This window comes from Somniosus microcephalus, chromosome 2 (genome assembly GCF_052327205.1).
Source record: "Somniosus microcephalus isolate GS21.2 chromosome 2, FLI_Smic_1.0, whole genome shotgun sequence".
NCBI lineage: Eukaryota > Metazoa > Chordata > Chondrichthyes > Squaliformes > Somniosidae > Somniosus > Somniosus microcephalus.
Genome location: NC_140988.1, coordinates 270,121,224 through 270,140,906, shown reverse-complemented (window position 1 = coordinate 270,140,906; position 19,683 = coordinate 270,121,224). Strand labels below are relative to the sequence as shown.

The following is a 19,683-nucleotide window of genomic DNA, read 5'->3' as shown; positions in this document are numbered from 1 at the left end:
TCAATTTCGCAAGCGGCGCTAAAATCGCCGCGCTCGGGCGCTATATTCCTAGCGCCCCGTTAGCGCCCCCGGAGGCGCTAAAGGGAGGCGCTCACCAACCAAATTCCCCCCCTCAAAGAGTTTTAATGATTTATAACATGCTTCCCCTTCAAGCAAGAAGAAATGTAACCTGGGTTTACACAAAGCCAAGTATGTAAATATGCCAAGAGGGTGCTATTTTAGTTCTAATTGTAGTTAAGTATTTAATGTAAGTTGCGCATTGTCAACAGTTTGACAACACGACATCAAAGATTATTTTTAAATCTACACGTTTGATATCTCTCCTGTAAACTCCTCAGCCGTGTAATTACATTGTGTGAATATTAGTGTATTAACTCGTTCATGTGAAATTCCTCTGTTGGCTATTTTAACGGAGGGGTTAAGTCATTTAAAATAAATACCTAATTAAAATAGCTGACTAAGGAATTTCATACAAATGTGTTAATATTGGTGCAGCATAATTTCAAGGCTCTTGGAGAGTTTGTTTAGAATCAACTGGACGTTGATCTTTACCAGTATATTCAGGTAAAACGTTCAGCGTGTAAATGGAACAAAATGGTGGATAACACTAAAATATAACATTTTACATGAATACTGAGGGAAGCCTTGTTAAATCTAAATAGTAATACAAGCATTATATGTTTGTGATCTGTGTTGTGACTGGCGTTGCTTCAAAATAATAGCCAGTTTATAATTTTATTGCAGGTCAAGAAGTGATGATTGTGGTGCCTGTACTTTTCTGCTTCCTACTAATAGTCATTGTATGGGTAGTCTGTTTCAACAACAAACATAGGTAAGTGCATTGACTTTTAAATATACCGTTTGAAGTTTCAAGTAACATTGGGTAAGTTCTAGTCTTTTGTACTCCTGGCACAGAACTTAAGACGCAGTACATATTGGAAAATCAGCCGATTGAGATGATTTTCCATCAACTATATTGAACGGGCATAAAATACTGGACAGCACCTGCCCAGTTTCCCAATATTCAGTCACAGTGTGTGAAGTTCTCTGCTGGCAACACTGAATATGAAAATGTAAAGATGAGTACATGTCAGTATTTTGTAGCATTGCAGCATGATGCACGAGGAATGGGTTATGGGTTGGGATCTGGAATGTCTGATGTCGGCAGTCAGTGAAGGGACTGCTGGCTGCATTTGCAGCACTAGGAACTGAATCCCCTTGCAAGATAAGAGGCCAAAGAAACCAGGCATAGGAAGGAAGCTGGCCATATTTCAAAGAGAGGGCCACTCTGGAGCAATATGCCTTCCTTCTAGGTGGGTTTCCTGGAAGCATCCTCACTATGCTTAATATCTGGAGTGTCGCTCAGAGGCTGCAGCCGCATTGTTGGGCTTCAGCCTTATTTGCTTGGCTACATGTGGGCCTAATCATCTGACAATATGGAGCTTGGAATGCATCAAGTGCTGACTAGGCTGCATTGCTTCATAACATGGGCCCCAGCGCTTGAATCACTGCAGTGTTTTAGGCGCTGGAGGTTACATTATTGACCTCCCCGAGATGGACAGCTGGAGCGTAGGAGACATCACAGTGGAAGCATGATCCTGTTCCCATTTAACATCACATGCACCCTTTTCAGTATTGGTCATTGGACGTTGGTCAGGAGTGGGAACTCTAGTTGATATATCCTCTCACTAGCCAAAGGGTTCTGAGACTAATTGTACGCAATTATACTCTTAAAAGTACATTTTCCTTATTTTTATACAATTATCAAAAAAAATCACAGAAACCTGATTTAAAAAAAAAAATCCTGCTTAACAGGAGGCTAAAGTTAGTGCCAACAATATTGCAAAATGTGCTTCTTCATTAATTTCAGATGACTGGGATATTAATTTAATACTGAAAGTGACAGGTTCGCAGAAATACACTGCGGCTAAGGTCTTTATCCAGAATTTAGTAGCTGGCAGACGTTGTGGTCCTCCGCTGCCAATAGAATCCCACTCCAGTAGAATCCCATTATTTAACCACTAAAAGGAGCATAAACGGGAAGAATGAAGCACCCATCTAAGGCGTGAAATCAGGTTATTTAAAAAAAAATTCAACATGACAACATTTTCACCCACCCACAGCAAGCCAATTGCTGTGCAGAGATACAGCTGGAGTTGTTTCACTCTGCTCACCACCATCTTTTTTTAATGTTATTATTCATTCTCTGGAAGTGATGTCACTGGCATTCTGGAGGGGGAGGGTGAACAGCCAGAGGTCGTGGTCCACATTGGTACCAACGACATAGGTAAAAAGAGGGATGAGGTCCTGCAGCAAGAATTTAGGGAGCTAGGTGAAGGATTAAAGAGCAGGACCTCAAAGGTTGTAATCTCTGGATTGCTCCCGGTGCCACGTGCTAGTGGGTGTAGGAAGATAGAACAGATGAATGCGTGGCTAAAGGGATGGTGCAGGGGGGAGGGCTTTAGTTTCCTGGATCACTGGGTCTGCTTCTGGGAAAGGTGGGACTTGTACAAGTCGGACGGTTTACACCTGAACCAGAGGGGAACCAATATCCTTGCGGGGAGGTTTGCTAGCACTGCTGGGGGGGGTTTAAACTAACTTGGCAGGGGGATGGGGTACAGAGTGGAGCTATAGTAGGGGGTGATTTACAGCCAAATACAGAGGAAAAAACAAGTCAGCTGGGAAGGCAGAGCAAATATGTGAAGGCAAAAGGGAATATGGCAGGGCTGGAAGGCATTTATTTTAATGCAAGGAGTCTTGCAAATAAGGTGGATGAACTGAAGTTGTTGTTGAACACATGGGAGTACGATATTGTTGCTATCACGGAGACGTGGTTGAGGGAGGGTCAGGACTGGCAGCTCAATATTCCGGGGTATAGAATCTTCAGGCGAGACAGAGGGGGGTGTAAAAGGGGAGGGGGTGTTGCAATATTAATTAAGGAGTCAATTACTGCTGTAAGGAGGGATGATATATTAGCGGGTTCCTCTAATGAGGCCATATGGGTAGAACTTAAAAACAAAAAGGGGGCAAGCACTTTGCTGGGAGTGTACTATAGGCCCTCAAACAGTCAGGGGGAGATAGAGGAACAGATATGTAGGCAAATCTCAGAATAGTGCGAAAATAATAGGGTAATAATAGTGGGGGATTTCAACTTCCCCAATATTCATTGGGATAGTCAGAGTGTGAAAGGCTTAGAGGGTGCAGAATTCTTAAAGTGCATCCAGGAGAGCTTTTTGAGCCAACATGTAGAAAGTCCTACAAGAGAGGGGGCGGTACTGGACCTAATTCTGGGGAATGTAGCCGGGCAAGTGGTGGAAGTATCAGTAGGAGAGCATTTTGGCGACAGTGACCATAATTCGGTGAGATTTAAGGTGGTCATGGAAAAAGACAAAGACGGCCCGGAAATAAGGGTTCTAAATTGGGGGAAGGCCGATTTTAATATGATAAGGCAGGATCTGGCCAAAGTGGACTGGGAGCAGCTACTTATAGGAAAATCCACATCAAAACAGTGGGAGACTTTCAGAAGGGAAATAGAGAGAGTACAATGCCAACATGTTCCTGTAAAGGTCAAGGGTGGGACCAACAAGCAAAGGGAACCTTGGATGACAAGGGATATACAAAAATGCATTAGAAATAAAAGGGGGGCTTTTGGCAGTTCCAAAAGACTAAAGACGGAAGAAGCCCTAGAGGAGTATAAAAAGTGCAGGGGCATACTTAAAAAAGACATTAGGAGGGCGAGGAGGGGCCATGAAATAACACTGGCGAGCAAAATAAAGGAAAATCCTAAGATGTTTTATAAGTATATTAAGGGCAAGAGGATAACCAGGGAAAGGGTAGGGCCCATTAGGGACCAAAGTGGCAATCTGTGTGTAGAGCCAGATGATGTAGGCGGGGTTTTAAATGAATTTTTTGCATCTGTGTTCACTATGGAGAAAGACGATGCAGACATAGAAATCGGGCAAGGGGACTGTGACATACTTGAACATATTAGCATCGAGAGGGAGGAGGTACTAGCGGTTTTAGCAGGCCAAAAAGTGGATAAATCCCCAGGCCCGGACGAGATGTATCCCAGGCTGCTGTGGGAGGCAAAGGAGGAGATTGCAGGGGCTCTGACACAAATTTTCAGAACCTCTCTGGCCACAGGGGATGTACCAGAGGACTGGAGAACAGCTAATGTAGTACCATTATACAAGAAGGGTAGCAGGGATAAACCAGGGAATTACAGGCCAGTGAGCCTAACATCTGTGGTAGGGAAATTATTGGAAAAAATTCTGAGGGACAAAATTAGTCTCCACTTGGAGAGGCAAGGATTAATCGGGGATAGTCAGCATGGCTTTGTCAAGGGTAAATCATGTCTGACAAATCTGATTGAATTTTTCGAGGGGGTGACTAGGGGGGTGGATGAGGGAAATGCTGTGGATGTGGTTTACATGGACTTCATTAAAGCTTTTGGCAAAGTCCCGCATAGGAGACTGGTCAAGAATGTAAGAGCCCATGGGATCCAGGGTGCCTTGGCGCATTGGATCCTAAACTGGCTGAGTGGCAGGAGGCAGAGGGTGATGGTCGAAGGTTGCTTTTGTGACTGGAAGCCTGTGTCCAGTGGGGTACCTCAGGGATCGGTGCTGGGTCCCTTGTTGTTTGTGATCTACATAGATGATTTGGATGAGAATGTAAAAGGTATGATCAGTAAGTTCGCAGATGACACGAAAATTGGTGGGGTGGTAAATTGCGAGGAGGAAAGCCTCAGGCTACAGGACGATATAAACGGGTTGGTCAGATGGGCGGAAAAGTGGCAAATGGAATTTAACCCTGAAAAGTGCGAGGTGATGCATTTTGGACGGACAAATAAGGCAAGGGAATACACAATGAGTGGTAGGACCCTAGGAAGTACAGAGGGTCAGAGGGACCTTGGTGTACATGTACATAGATCCCTGAAGGCAGCGGAACAGGTAGATAAGGTGGTTAAAAAGGCATATGGGATACTTGCCTTCATTAGCCGAGGCATAGAATATAAGAGCAGGGAGGTTATGATGGAGCTGTACAAAACGCTGGTGAGGCCACAGCTGGAGTACTGTGTGCAGTTCTGGTCACCTCACTATAGGAAGGATGTGATTGCTTTGGAGAGGGTGCAGAGAAGATTCACCAGGATGTTACCTGGGATGGAGCGCCTCAGCTATGAAGAAAGACTAAACAGGCTGGGGTTGTTTTCCTTGGAGCAAAGAAGGCTGAGGGGGGACCTGATTGAGGTGTACAAAATGATGAGGGGCATAGATAGGGTAGACAAAGAGGAACTTTTCCCCTTAGTAGGGGGGTCAATAACAAGGGGGCATAGATTCAGGGTAAGGGGCAGGAGATTTAGAGAGGATTTGAGGAGGAACTTTTTCACCCAGAGGGTGGTTGGAATGTGGAACTCAATGCCTAAAAGGGTGGTAGAGGCAGGAACCCTCACAACATTCAAGAAGCATTTGGATGAGCACTTGAAATGCCATTGCATACAAGGCTATGGACCAAATGCTGGAAAATGGGATTAGACTGGACAGGGATGGATGGGCGGCGCAGACACGATGGGCCGAAGGGCCTCTTTCTGTTTTGTAAAACTCTATGACTCTATGACCTATATTTATTGCCATCCCTTGAAGATGATGTTGGGCCTTCTTCCTGAACCATTACAGTCCATGTGGTGAAGGTACTCCCACAATGCTGTGGTAGAGGTCACAGGTTTGGGAGATGCTGCCGAAGAATTCTTGGTGAGTTTCTGCAGTATATCTGTAGATAGTACAGACTGCAGCCACAGTATGCCAATGGTGGAGGGTGTGGATGTTTAGGCTAGTGGATCAAGGTGCTGATCAAGCGGACTGCTTTCTCCTGGATGGTTATTGAGTGTTGTACAGCTGCACCCATCCAGGCAAGTGGAGAGTATTCCATCACACACCCGATTTGTGCCTTGTAGCTGGTGGAGAGGCTTTGGGGAGGTGAGCCACTCGCCGCACAACACTTTGCCTCTAAGCTGTTCTAGTAGCCACAGCATTTGTGTCTGGTCCAGTTGTTTCTGGTCAATGGTGACCCCCCCCAGGATGTTGATGGTGATGGACACGGCAATGGTAATGCCATTGTATGCTAAGGGAGGTTGTTAGGCTCCCTTGTTGGAGATGGTCATTGCCTGGCACTTGTGTGGTGCAAATGTTACTTGCCACTTATCAGCCCAAGCATTCTGTTGCTGATGATGAGCCATAGCGTCTCATGGGTGCCCAGTGTTGGGCTGCTAGACCTGCCCTTAGTTTGTCCCACTTAGCACAGTAATAGTGTCCAGAACCAGGGGTCACAGTCTAAGGATAAGGGGTAAGCCATTTAGGACAGAAATGAGGAGGAGTGGTGAATCTGTGGAATTCTCTACCACAGAAGGCAGTAGAGGCCAATTCATTAAATATATTCAAGAAGGAGTTGGATATATTTCTTAAAGCTAAAGGGATCAAGGGGTATGGGGAGAAAGCAGGGACAGGGTACTGAATTTGGATGATCAGCCATGATCGCATTGAATGGCGGAGCAGGCTCGAAGGGCCGAATGGCCTACTCCTGCTCCTGCTCCTATCTTCTATGTTTCTATTACGTAACGGAGGATGTCCTCATGGTGGAGACGAGACTTTGTCTTCACAAAGTCTGTGCAGGGATAATTTGGCTTCATTAGTATTGATTTTACATAATGGAGACTTAGAAGTGGCTGATAGTGTGGGATCTTGTCCCTGTCTCTTGTATTCCACTTACACAAGTGGTAAGATTGGTTTGCCCTTTGTTTAAATCCACAACTTGGCCAGAATTTTCCCGGTGCTGAGCATGCGGGTTTGGGGGTGGGTCAACAGTAAAATTGACGGAAATTGCTAGCACATCGGGAACCCGCCATCATCCTGCCGACTTCCACATTTAACTTGGGTGCGTTTCCCAGTGCACCATGGACCCGCTCAGGAGAAGTGGATGACCTCATTGAAGTACTTAACTGCTTGTTGAGTGACCCTTAAGAGGCTTTTTAACATCAGGTTTTGGCTTTAACTTCATGAGCATGGGATTCATGCACGTCAGGAACTTTACCTGTGAAGGGGCGGCAGGAGCTCAGTGGCCATTGTGCTGCTTCATTAATTGACAGCTGGAAAAAACACATAACTACTCACACATTACACCTGCTTCCTTGCCTAAGGCAAAGGCTCTTGCTGACACCATTATGTGCAGAGATTTAGCTTTCAGGAGTTTGCAGGTCATTTCTGCAACCTCGGAAGGCAGTCTTATCACATTGCTAGTCACTCTCACGACATTGAGGCATTGTGACTCTGATCTCCACTTTATCTGCCATCTATTAAATCAGTATGGGTGTCGCTTATGCTGTCACAAGATGAGCCCCAGCACCAACACCAGCCACACCAGCAACAGCAGCCACAACACCAGCAGCAGCAGCAACCACAACCACAACACCAGCCTTCTCCTCAATGACCTGATGCTCCCAAGGAGAGAGGGGATCAGCACAGGGGTGCAACGTGCTGGAGGCGGTACCTCCAACACAGGGTATACGGGCAGAGGATGAGCTTCCTGGACATGACTGAGCAGCAGCGCTTCAGGAGGCTCAGGCTATCGCACCAGGTCGTCGCAGACATTTGTAGCTTGCTGGAACAGGACCTGCTGCCCAGAGGACCTGGTGGACATGCCTTACCAGTGGCTGTCAAAGTCACCACTGCCCTCAACTTCTTTGCCTCAGGCTCCTTCCGGCAGACATTTGTGGGATCTCACAGTCGGCCACCCACAGATGCATCACCCAGGTGACCGATGCCATGTTTCACAAGTCAGCCACTTATATAAATTATGCTGCTGATGAAGCCAGTGTTACTGAGCATGTGCTCGGCTTTTTGGCCCCCACTTCTATAACCCTCTCAACATCATCCCTCTCATGAGCCACCCGCACTTCCCTGCTAGCAAGGAGCTGGAGAGCACCTTGCTGCACATCAGTGGGGTGATGAAGGCCCAAGTCTACGTTAATATCCCTCCTCGAGATGAAGTCAATGCACGTCGCCATCTGTTGTTCACAGCTAGCATGTTCTCGTTCGACTGGTGCATTTGTTGCTCCATGCAAGTGGCCAGCCTTTCCATCGTCGCCGTTGCCTGCGAGATGGTGGTGCTCATGTTGGAGATGGACTCCTCCATTCTCTGTACAGTTGCACACATCGCGGCTGCAAAAGCTGCCAGAGCCTCGTGCATTTGTTGCTGCTCCTCCAAGATCATCCTCTTTCTCGATGGCCCCGGAGGCTCAACGTCTGCATGCAGCTCAGCAGAGCTGGGAGCATCCTGCGTCCTCTGGTGAGGAGTCGCCACCATCTGCTCTTGTTCACTTGTGAGGTGTGAGACACCTGTGACAACACTACTCTATCTCTCACAGGACCCACCGAGGTGTGCATATCTGCGCTGGTGCTGGGTGTGCATGGGTCTGCTGACGGTGCACCCTCAGAGACTGGAGCTTCCCCTGAGGAGTCTTCTTCCTCCTCTGGTTGGACAGTGGCGGGGGTGGGGGGTGGGGGGCACTTGATGGACCTGTGGGAGAGTAAAGAGATAAATTAGAAATGCTATAATAAGAATGGGTAACGTTAGCATTATGCACATGATGACATTTCTCTGGCTGCTGATATCAGTCACCATATGAGTAACTGTTGTATGCCATGTGGCTGTATGAGATTTAATTCTGTCACCAGGTTACTGGGAGGTCCCCCCTCTCTCCATCTCCCACCGCCAGCAGCTTTGCAACTCCAGAGATTTCGAGAGCATGCTCCTCTGCTGGTGTCAAATTACTGAAGACTGGAGGGCCACCTCTGGCTCTCTGGCTCTCTGCCTCTCCCTGTTGTTATGTCCTCTCTTCTCCTGCAAGGAAGGAAAGAAGAGAACTTTGAGTAAGAGTGATGGAATGAGTGTAAGGAATGGATGGGTTACATCTGTAGAGGGTGACTATGAGGGAGTGGTGTGACATTGCCAAATGGCCTCCTTCTGTGGTGTTGCTTGCTATGATTGCATTAGGATGAGGGTGAGTGTCAGTGGTGGTTAGTCAGATGGGGATGTGAGTAGGTACATAGCCGGAGGGGGATGGGTGCACCTGCAAGGTAGGTTGGTGTGAGGAGTGATGTGCAGGAGTAGACTTGGGAAGGCAGAGTGATGGGGTTGGGGTGACACACACATCTCTTAGGTCTCTCTTAGGCAGTCCCTCGGAACCGAGGATGACTTGCTTCTACATTAAAAATAAGTTTGCAGGCGACTGATGAGTCCAATGCGGGATCTACAGTCCCTGTCACAGGTGGGGCAGACGGTGGTTGAAGGGGTGGGTGGGTGGGGTGCTTGGGTTGACGTGCGCTCCTTGCACTGCCTGCGCTTGGCTTCCGCTTGCTCCCGGCGAAGAGACTTGAGGTGTTCGGCGCCTTCCCGGATGCTTCTCCTCCACTTTGTGTGGTCTTGGGCCAGGGATTCCCAGGTGTCGGTGGGGTTGTTACACTTTTTCAAGGAGGCTTTGAGGGTGTCCTTGAAGCGTTTCCTCTGCCCACCTGGGGCTCTCTTGCCGTGCCGGAGCTCCGAGTAGAGCGCTTGTTTTGGGAGTCTCTTATCGGTCATGCGGACAATGTGACCCGTCCATCGGAGCTGATTGAGCGTGGTCAAAGCTTCGACGCTGGGGATGTTGGCCTGAGCAAGAACACTGACATTGGTGTGCCTATCCTGCCAATGGATTTGCAGGATCTTGCGGAGGCAGCGTTGGTGGTACCTCTCCAGTGCTTTGAGGTGCCTGCTGTACATGGTCCATGTCTCTGAGGCATACAGCAGGGCGGGTATCACTGCTGCTCTGTAGACCATGAGCTTAGTGCCGGGTTTGAGGTCCTGGTCTTCAAACACTCTCTTCCTCAGGCGACCGAAGGCTGCAGTGGCACACTGAAGGCGGTGTTGGACTTCGTCGTCGACGTCTGCCCTTGTTGACAGTAGGCTCCTGAGGTATGGAAAGTGGTCCACATTGTCCAAGGCCTTGCCGTGGATTTTGATAATCGGGGGGCGGGGGCAGGTTGGTAGAGGACCTTTGTCTAATGGATGTTTAGTGTAAGGCCCATGCTCTCATACGCTTTGGTGAAGGTGTTGACGATGGTTTGGAGTTTGACCTCCGAGTGAGCGCAGATGCAAGCGTCATCTGCATACTGTAGTTTGATGACAGAGGCTGGGACAACCTTGGATCTGGACTGGAGGCGACGGAGGTTGAACAGTTTCCTGTTTGTTCTGTAAATTAGCTCCACTCCAGCGGGGAGCTTACTGAGGGTGAGATGGAGCATTGCAGTAAGGAAGATCGAGAAGAGCGTTGGTGTGATGACACAGCCTTGCTTGACCCCAGTTCGTACGTGAATTGGGTCTGTGGTGGAACCGTTGGATCACGGCTTGCATGTCATCGTGAAGCAGGCAGAGGATGGTGACAAACTTTTGAGGGCAGCCGAATTTGAGGAGGACACTCCATAACCCCTCACGGTTGACAGTGTCGAAGGCCTTTGTGAGTTCAAAGAAGGCCATGTACAGCGGTTGGTGCGGTTCCCTGCATTTCTCTTGTAATTGACGTGCGGTGAAGACCATGTCCATTGTGCCCCTTAGTGGGCGGAATCCACATTGCGACTCTGGGAGGAGCTCTTCGGCCACTGGGAGAAGGCGATTGAGGAGGATTCTTGCAATGACTTTCCCTGTGGCAGACAGCAGGGAAACTCCTCTGTAATTACCGCAATCGGACTTGTCACCTTTCTTGAAGATGGTCACAATTACGGTGTCTCTGTGATCCCCTGGCATGCTCTCCTCCTTCCAGATAAGAGAAATGAGTTCATGAATTCGCGCCAGTAGTGCTTCTCCTACAGGATGTAGGTGACATTGCACTCACCTTTCTTGACCTCATGAGATGATTGAATCTCTTGCGGCATTGGCTCCAGGTCCTCCTCATGACATCCCTGCTACTGACCTCCTCTGCGATCTCCAGCCATGCCCTTTTTGTCTCTTTGGGTGGTCAGTTTCGTCCATCCCTAGGGAAGAGGATCTCCCTGCGTGCTCTTACTGCCTGCACCAGCACTTACAGGGAGGCAGCTGTGAATCTTGGTGCTGCCCCCTGTCTTGTCTTCATGACCCACAGATTTGTCATTCTGTAATTTAGAGCTCTTGAAACCGCCTTCTACACTCCTGTATCAACCTTCAAGTGAGATGTGTGAAAGGCGCTTTAAATATCTGCACTGAAAGCGAGTCACCAATGACGTCATCAGACCTGCTCCATTTAATTGGGCCGGGAAACGTGCATGACTCTTTCAATTGGGGCCATTAAGTTAAACGCGCAGTGCAGAACGCACTGTTCAAACCTTTGGGTTCCCGACCTGCTACGCGGCCTGCACTCACCCGACCCGACTCCGGCCCTTGAGTTTAATAATGTAGCACTGTGGTAATCTGATGTAGGTTTTTCTGTTCTCACATTCTTTCCTGAGGAAACCAATAAGGTGAAAGCTTGTAAAATGATCTACTTCCCATGGCTGACATTTCATTATAAATATAATAATCATCTCTGACTCTTTCAGGATTAAAAAACACATTTGGCCTGATGTTGCAGATCCAGCAGGCAGCAGTATGGCTGATTGGTTGCATAAACACCAAACTAAGGTATACTTTTTCTGCCCTGATAATTATGATTTGTAGAGGAGGTTTTAATTTGATATATATATTTGTGTGGTTGTTCAAAGACAGTAGAACTGGTTTGCTTCTTCTAGTCGGCGTTATTATAATTAATTTTGAGTAGAAACTTTACTTTACGTGATGTGGTGTTAATTCGGTGGTGATACAGACTAAACGGATGGACGTTTTTCTAAATTCAATCCGTACCAAAAATGTTTGCAAACTGCATTTACTCCACAAATCTTTATTCTTTCCTTAAAAAGATTTTAACGTAAAAACTTGTCATATTCCTTTTGCTGCTTAAATTCTAATCTTCCTTGATTGCACTTGTATTAGGTGCCATCGTGCTGTATATTACAAAAATATAAATAGTGTTTGAACCACTAGCTATGCATTAGACAAGTGCATGCAAGAGGTCTAATACTATTGTGTCCTGATTAATAATACTTTTGACATACATTAATGCTGTAGAGTTTCTGTAGTTTATCATCCTATGTTGCTCTATAAAATATCTACACAGCTGTGTCCCACCTTGTGATTGCACAAATGAAGATGATTAGAGTTTAGCGAGTGGAGATGATTTCTCAGGACTTTTTGGGGCTGAAGATGCAACAGACGCACCACATCACCAGCTCACCTCACCTCACTGTACAATCCGAGATTTGTATAACTTACTGGGCACATGTGTCTCACAATGTGCTGGCAGTGTCAGGAACACGTCATCGGGTAGCAGCAGCCAGCGTAAGGCTGCTGGCTGCCCGTTTCCCCACACAGTGGAGATGGGGGAAAGGGCAGAGGTGACCAATTCCTTTTGTAAATTAAAAGGCTGCCTCTCCTTCAACGCTCATTCCAAATGTGTGCTTCTCAGGCACTCCAGCGTGTTATGGGCCGGACGCAGCAATGAATTAAAACTCGGGGGCCTAATGAGCCTAGTCCACACTTGTGCACTGGCTTCTAGCCCCCTTTGCACTTGCTGCTCATATTGAGGCATGCTGAGATCTTTGTAGGCCTCGGGCCTCTGTGCTTGATTTTCTGGGGAGTGAGCTGACCAATGTACTTCAGCGTATTGGCAGCTGCCATTGTATTATCCAGCCCCTTTAAGTTTAAAAACATCTAGGTGGAGAATAATGCTTAAGTGTATTGGTGTACTTGGATTCACAAGCTTGTGGAGCTACTTATAATTGCTTGGGACTGATTTTATTTCTAGGGGAGAATAGCAGGAGGTCAGTGGTAACCACGAGAAGGGAAGCAGTGATAACCTACTGCTAGGTAATGAGTGTTCAGGAGGGAAGCGGTATCCATTGGTAAAGGAAAAAAACTTGCATTTACATAGCACCTTTCACCTCCTCAAGATGCCAGTACTTTACAGCCAATGAGTTATTTTTGAAGTGTAATCTGTTCCTTTGTAGTCAAATGCGGCAGCCAATTTGTGTACCAAAAGGTTCCAAAAAACAGTAAATTAGATAAATGGCCAGTTAATCTGTTATGCTGGTCTGGCTTGGAGGATAAATGCTGCCCAGGGCACCAGGAGAACTCCCTACTTTTCTTTGAATAATGTTAAGGGATCTTTTGCATCAACATGAACAAGCAGATGAGGCTTCAGTTTAGACAGCACCTTCCTCAGTACAGCACTGAAGTGTTTGCCTAGATGATATGCTCTTGAAGAGGGGCTTAAACCCACAACCTTTTGACTCGGGTGGGAGTGCTACCACTGAGCCAAACTGACACTTACTAAGAATAGAAATGGCACTGGGAAAATCTCCATTCACCACATATTAAAAAATAATCAGCATTCAGGATGTGTGCTGCCAAGTTACCGTGAATATTAACTGCATTTAAAGTGAAGTTTAGAAAATGACCATCTGGTGTAAATCTCGAGCAGTCTGCAACTACCTCCTGGGGATGCCTACCTGTGCTTCTGGTGACTTGCATTACACAGTTAGGGCTGATACAAAGAAGAACATGATTTACATCAAAATGAATTTTGACTTGTGCTGACTTGTTTTTTGCCAATACTGGTAAATATAGTGGCATGGATTTGAAGAAAAATAATAACTGGTTTAGAAAATCAGCAACCATAGACTGAGGGAAGTAACCTTATGGAGAGGATCAACAGTGACCTCTGGGTGGGAAGTGACAATGGCAGCTTGGCAGTAGTATTAAATCTCAGGAGGGCAGTAGTGGAACAGGACTGGATTAAAGGGAATGACTGTCTGTGTTATTTTACCAGAAGTATTTAACTGTTTTTTTTTTCCTTTTCAAGAATGATCAAACCCCTAAAATACTGAATCCAGGCCACGATTTCAACTCTGACTTCAGCACAGTTGAAGTCTTATGTCTGTCTGAGGAAGACAAGCTACACTCTGTAAGGAAAGACAAGACTTCATATATGCACACAACAGACGTAGAATGTTCCTTTACTGTGACTCCCCCTCAGCAGATCACTTCAAATGGAGCAAAGACCAAGTTGTTACAGTCTATGAATAGAGTAATGTACACGGTCTTGGAGGAAGGCTACAAGAGCCAAGTCCCTGACATCAGCAGGTTATTGTCAAAACAGCCACTACTTTCAAATACTTTGGAAAAAAGTACAGACGACCAGGGTACTGGAATAAATACCTTTGATGGAGCAGGAGAAAACTGGTGTCCACAAAATACCAATGAAAATGATGTGTTTCAACAAATAATTAAAACCAATCCATATTTGAGGAACTCCTTAAATGTGACTGAGTTGCAAAATGCACCAGGTCTAGATAGCTCAAACGATCCTGGGTTTGATAGTTGCTGTCAAGTGGACATGACAACACAAGGAGATACTGGAGCTCTGGATCTGAACCCGCAAAGTGCTCAACAAGATAATCAACTAGATAACCCAGTGCAAACTTACATTACACTGGAATTACTCGGATTTAGGTTAAACAATGGAATCTAATTGACTAGTCTGCTATAAACAGCAAGTCTTTCACAACAGAAACCTCATGTTTTCAGAATTAAAAACAAAAAAAAAATACACAGCAGGCCTGTTGGGATATGAAAAGAAAAATGTTAGTTAATGTTTCTGCAGTTCTGACAGGACATTAACTTGTTTTTTTGTCTCTTTTCGGTTCCTTTCCAGTATATTTTTATATTTTTATCTCAGCATTTGCAGTTTTTTCTTTTTAAGTTAATCTTTTCAGAGTTGGACTGCATCTGTTCTGAAGGACTTGAAAATATATGTAATGGTTGTCAGAACTACTATATAAAAGAATAATTCATATAACAGGTTCAAGTTTGATTACACTTCCATTACCCCCAACAACAAAAGTTGAGTCATATTTTAGTCCCTGCCCCCAACAGTTGATCCCAAAATGGGGTATGGGGGGCGGGGGTGGGTGGTGAGGGGAAGCGTGCAGGGCAAATACTGTGGAACAATGCAAGCAAGAAGCCAAGGTCTAGAATATTTATTATTGTACAAATGCTTAACGTGTTTACATTACATTCCCTTGTCTGTTGGCTTAACAGAAACTACACCAGTGCCACACAGTGTAACGTCATGGGATATGGGGAGAAAGCAGGGACAGGGTACTGAATTTGGATGATCAGCCATGATCTCATTAAATGGCGGAACAGGCTCGAGGTGGCCGAATGGCCTACTCCTGCTCCTGTCTTCTATGTTTCTATGGCCCAAAAGTGTGAGTATGTGTTGCAGTCGTACAACATGTTGATCAAGAAAGTGGTGTGGGAATTTAATCAAGCTAAATACATGAATCTATCTGCTCAGGGCTAGGTTATGGTTAAAAAAGGCAAAGAATATATTGGAATCCAAGAGAACAATAGAGTGCAATTCAAAATGGGTTATATTACTGTTAAAATTAAAAATAGGTTATTTCAGTGTTAAAATGATCACCCTTGTGTTCAAATGCCTCCCTATCTCTGTAACCTCCTCCAGCTCTACAATCCTCCGAGATCTCTGCGCTCCTCCAATTCTGGCCTCTTGCGCATCCTCGATTTTCATCGCTCCACCATTGGCAGCTGTGCTTTCAACTGCCAAGGCCCCAAGGTCTGAAATTCTCTCCCTAAACCTCTCCGCCTCTCTATCATCCTTTAAATTGCTGCTTAAAACCTACCTCTTTGACCAAGTTTTTGGTCACCTGTCCTAATATCTCTTTATGTTGCTCAGTGTAACTTTCCTGTGATGCACCGTGGGGTGTTTTTATTATGTTAAGGGCACTATATAAATGCAAGTTGTTGTTGTTGTTCTTGTATGAGGTATTAGTCAGTCCCTGCCTGGAACCCTGTCCAGGTCACTTGTTCATAAGAGGGATATTATTGAGCTTTAGAGGGCACCAAAGCAGGAAGAAAGGAACGAAGGACATCCCAAAACATTTCACAGCTAATTAAGTTACATTCGACGTGTAGACACTGTTATGTATTTATGTCATAGGACCCCTATTTCCATATTAAAAGGGACCTATTGACTGAAGCAGGCAGATGCTTTGGAAACCCTTCGATAAGCCCCTTTCAAAATGGAGCCAGCCACATCACCGGTGTTAACGAGGCGGTAAGGTCATCAAGCCCATTTTGAAGGCAGTGAAAATCAACCCCAATGTCTTTGTTTCTTTATCTTTTTTTTGAAGTGTTACACAGGAAATATGCACATTGTGTACTGTTTGTCTTATATTAATATATAGATGGATATATATGAATTACCCAATAGCTTATTGACTTTATCCAGAGAGTGGTTGAGCCATACAGACCATACAGACTTTGGATTTGATCCAGGCGGCACTGAGTTATCTGACCTCAGACAGAGCTGTAGTATTGTCCTCAGCATCCACGGGTTTCCATTTCTGATGCTATCCTCTGAACCCTGCTGGAAGGAAGAATGTGTACATATGTGGACTGGATCAGGCTGTGATGATGCCCCTGCGTTTGAATGGCCTGCTAACACTCATTGGCACCATGGAATGGAGGAATAGAAAGGAAAAAAAAATTGCATTTATGTAACACCTTTCATGACCTCAAGATATCCAAAAGCATTTCACAACCAATAAATACTTATTGGAGTTGTATTCACTGTTGTAATGTAGAGATGCGGCAGCCAATTTGCACACAGCAAGGTCCCACAAACAGCAATGAGATGAAAGACCAGCTAAATTCTTTTAATGACATTGGTGAAGGGATAAATGTTGGCCAGGACACCAGGGTGAACCCCCATATCATCTTCAAATATCATCTTTTAGATCTACCTGATAGGACAGGCAGGGCTTCAGTTTAACACCTTATCTGAAAGACAGCACCTCAGACAATGCAGCATAAGAACATAAGAAATAGGAGCAGGAGTAGGCCATTCGGCCCTTTGAGCCTGCTCCGCCATTCAATGAGATCATGGCTGATCTTCTGCCTCAACTCCATTCACCGGCCCTATCGCCATATCTCTTGATGCCCTTCCTAGTCAGAAATCTATCAACTTCTGTTTTGAATATACCCAATGACTGAGCCTCTACAGCCCTCTGGGGTAGAGAATTCCCTCAGTTAACTGTTAAAGTGGCAGCATGGATTATGTGCTCAACTCATGGTGTGGGGCTAAAACCCATCACTTTCTGACTCTGAGGCAAGAGTGCTGCCACAGAGCCAAGCCTGACATTTGATACAGTTTTGATTGCACACTCCAGAATTCCTCATCTCAATCTCATTGCATAGGGAGGCAACAAATGGATGCATGAGAATTTGCCATCAAAAAGGCTGAATTGTGAATTTATTTTTCAAATGAAAAACCAAGAAGAGAGGATTTAAGTTATGAAATCATGATTAAGTGACCTCCATTCTTGAGTTTTAAACAACTGATAGAGGGTAATCTTCACTTTCAGTGGGGCATAAAACTGGGGGTAGCGGATCGGCCTCCCGTTATACACCCTGCCTGAGGGGGAAGAAGAATGTTAAGGATGTCGTATTTCAAGCTCGGAGAGAAGGAAAATCAATGCTGTCATGAATTTAAATACATAGACTGAATTGGGTGAGAAAAAGGAATACTGACCAGAATCTTAATCACAGTTTAGAAGAGTAAGGAGTATGTGAAATAGGCTCAAAGCAGAAGCAGGTTTGATATTTGTTCAGAGCTGAACTAACTGCCCGCCCTCTCCTGGTAGAAGCATAAATCCTACAAATACCTCTAGGCCCTGGGGCTGGAAGAGGAAAAGCTCAAAACAATATTATCGTTCCTGATAGTTTTCCTTGCTGTAATGTGCACGTAGGTATATTGGGTGAGGACAGTGTCTGGCCTGGGTATGATACCTTCCTTGATGAAATAGACCAGATACTTACTGTTCAGTCTTAAGAATGACAATTAGGGTAGGATTTTGAGGGTTGCTGGCACCCATGGAACCAGCTTATATATAACTTTATTTGTTGTATATTGTGTATCCTTAGTATATTGTGTCATGTCAATATTATTTCCCTTGGGCCTTTTATAGAGCCCATGGTAAAACTGTAATAAAGAAAATGACTGAACAAATTACAGAAAACATATATTGTAATCTTGTGGCGTTTTTTATTCAAATTCACACCTTCAGATATGATATTAGCATTTTCATAAGCAACAAGATTCAAGAGTCAACAGCTTCCTCTGTAGGTGAATTGGCCTGTCAGATACATTCTAGGCTCACACATGAAGAATGGACACTTGGAGGAGCTACTGGGAGCTGCTGCTGTAAGATGAGGAGGACTGTTTACTAAGCATACAGTAGGGCCTGCTATGTTCTGATGGTGCAAAGCAAATAACAAATCATATGTAGATCTCCTTAAAACAACAGAACAAGGTTTACTTACAACAGCCATATAGGCATTTCATTTCCTAACATACTTCAGTTCAAGTACAGACAAGAATTCAGACTCGCATTCAAAATTGAACAAGATTCGAGGGAAGACTTCAACAAACCTGTTTTCTGGCTGTCTTACAGAGTTGCTTTTGTAGCTAAGACAAGAAACAGACAAATTCTCACCTAAAACATAAAAGGAAGCGGTTTTTATACCCCATTTCCATTTTTTTCTCCTCCCTTTTCCTTTTCTCTCTATCTCTCCCTGACTACCCTCTTTTGTCATCATGCCTCCTTTCATCTCTCCTCTCTTGGATAGTCTGCCCTCCCAAATCCCTACCCCAATCCTTCATTACTCTTCAACCTTCCTACTCTCCTGCCGCCATCCCAGGCTTGACTCCCTCTTAGATAAGCCTACAGCTTCCTTCTGTGCCTCTCTTGGCATCCTCCGAAAGGCCCACCATGGCACTCGTCACTGCCTCCTCACGAGCAGCAACCCCAACTGTCCCATCCTACTCTCTCGCCGACCTTCCCGTCCAGCGTGCCCATTGGGGGCTAATCTTGCCAATCTCCTCCCCATCCAACTCACCCTTTGGACACTGGCAGTGGGTCAGCCATCACCGACCCTCTCCTCATCTCCCTCTAGAATATCCGTTCACTTGCGAACATGGCCCTTGCCATCCATGAGCTTTTCATGGATGATTGCATTGACATCATGGCCCTGACAGAAACCTGGCGGAGGGGTGATGACACCTTTCCCTTAAATGAAGCCTCCCCACCTGGCTATACTTTCCATCACTTGCCCTGCTCAGACCGCTGTGGTGGCAGTATGGCTCTCATCACCAAATCACACCTTGGTCTATCCCTGTACACCTCTGGCACTTTCTCCTCCTTTGAGCATCTCACGTTATTCCACCCCTCTCACCTCTCATTTAAAATTCTCGTTCTCCACCGCCCACCCAAGTACCATAAAAACTTTATTACCAAGATATCTTCATTGATTTCCTCCCTCTACCTCTCCATCGAATGACTTCTCATCCTCGGTGATTTCAACCTCCATTTCAATTCATCATGCTCTCTCTCCTCTGAGTTCACTAGCCTCCCTTAATCTCTCCCTCCATGTAAACTCCCCAACCCATATTCACGGCCACCCCCTCGACCTTGCCATCTCTCGTGGCATCGCAACTCCCGTTGTGTC

The 19,683-nt window shown here is 45.6% G+C and overlaps 1 protein-coding gene across 1 annotated transcript in view; it reads left to right on the top strand.

The window, feature by feature from the left end:
* Positions 1-18,198, top strand: part of LOC147123380 (interleukin-6 receptor subunit beta-like) — a 166,900-nt gene extending 148,702 nt beyond the window's left edge. The window contains exons 15-17 of the mRNA XM_085971978.1: positions 745-832; positions 11,598-11,679; positions 13,955-18,198. Coding sequence (XP_085828104.1) covers positions 745-832; positions 11,598-11,679; positions 13,955-14,623 — 839 coding nt within the window. The 3' untranslated portion in view covers positions 14,624-18,198. The remainder of the gene's footprint in view (positions 1-744; positions 833-11,597; positions 11,680-13,954) is intronic.
* Positions 18,199-19,683: the final 1,485 nt, after the last annotated feature.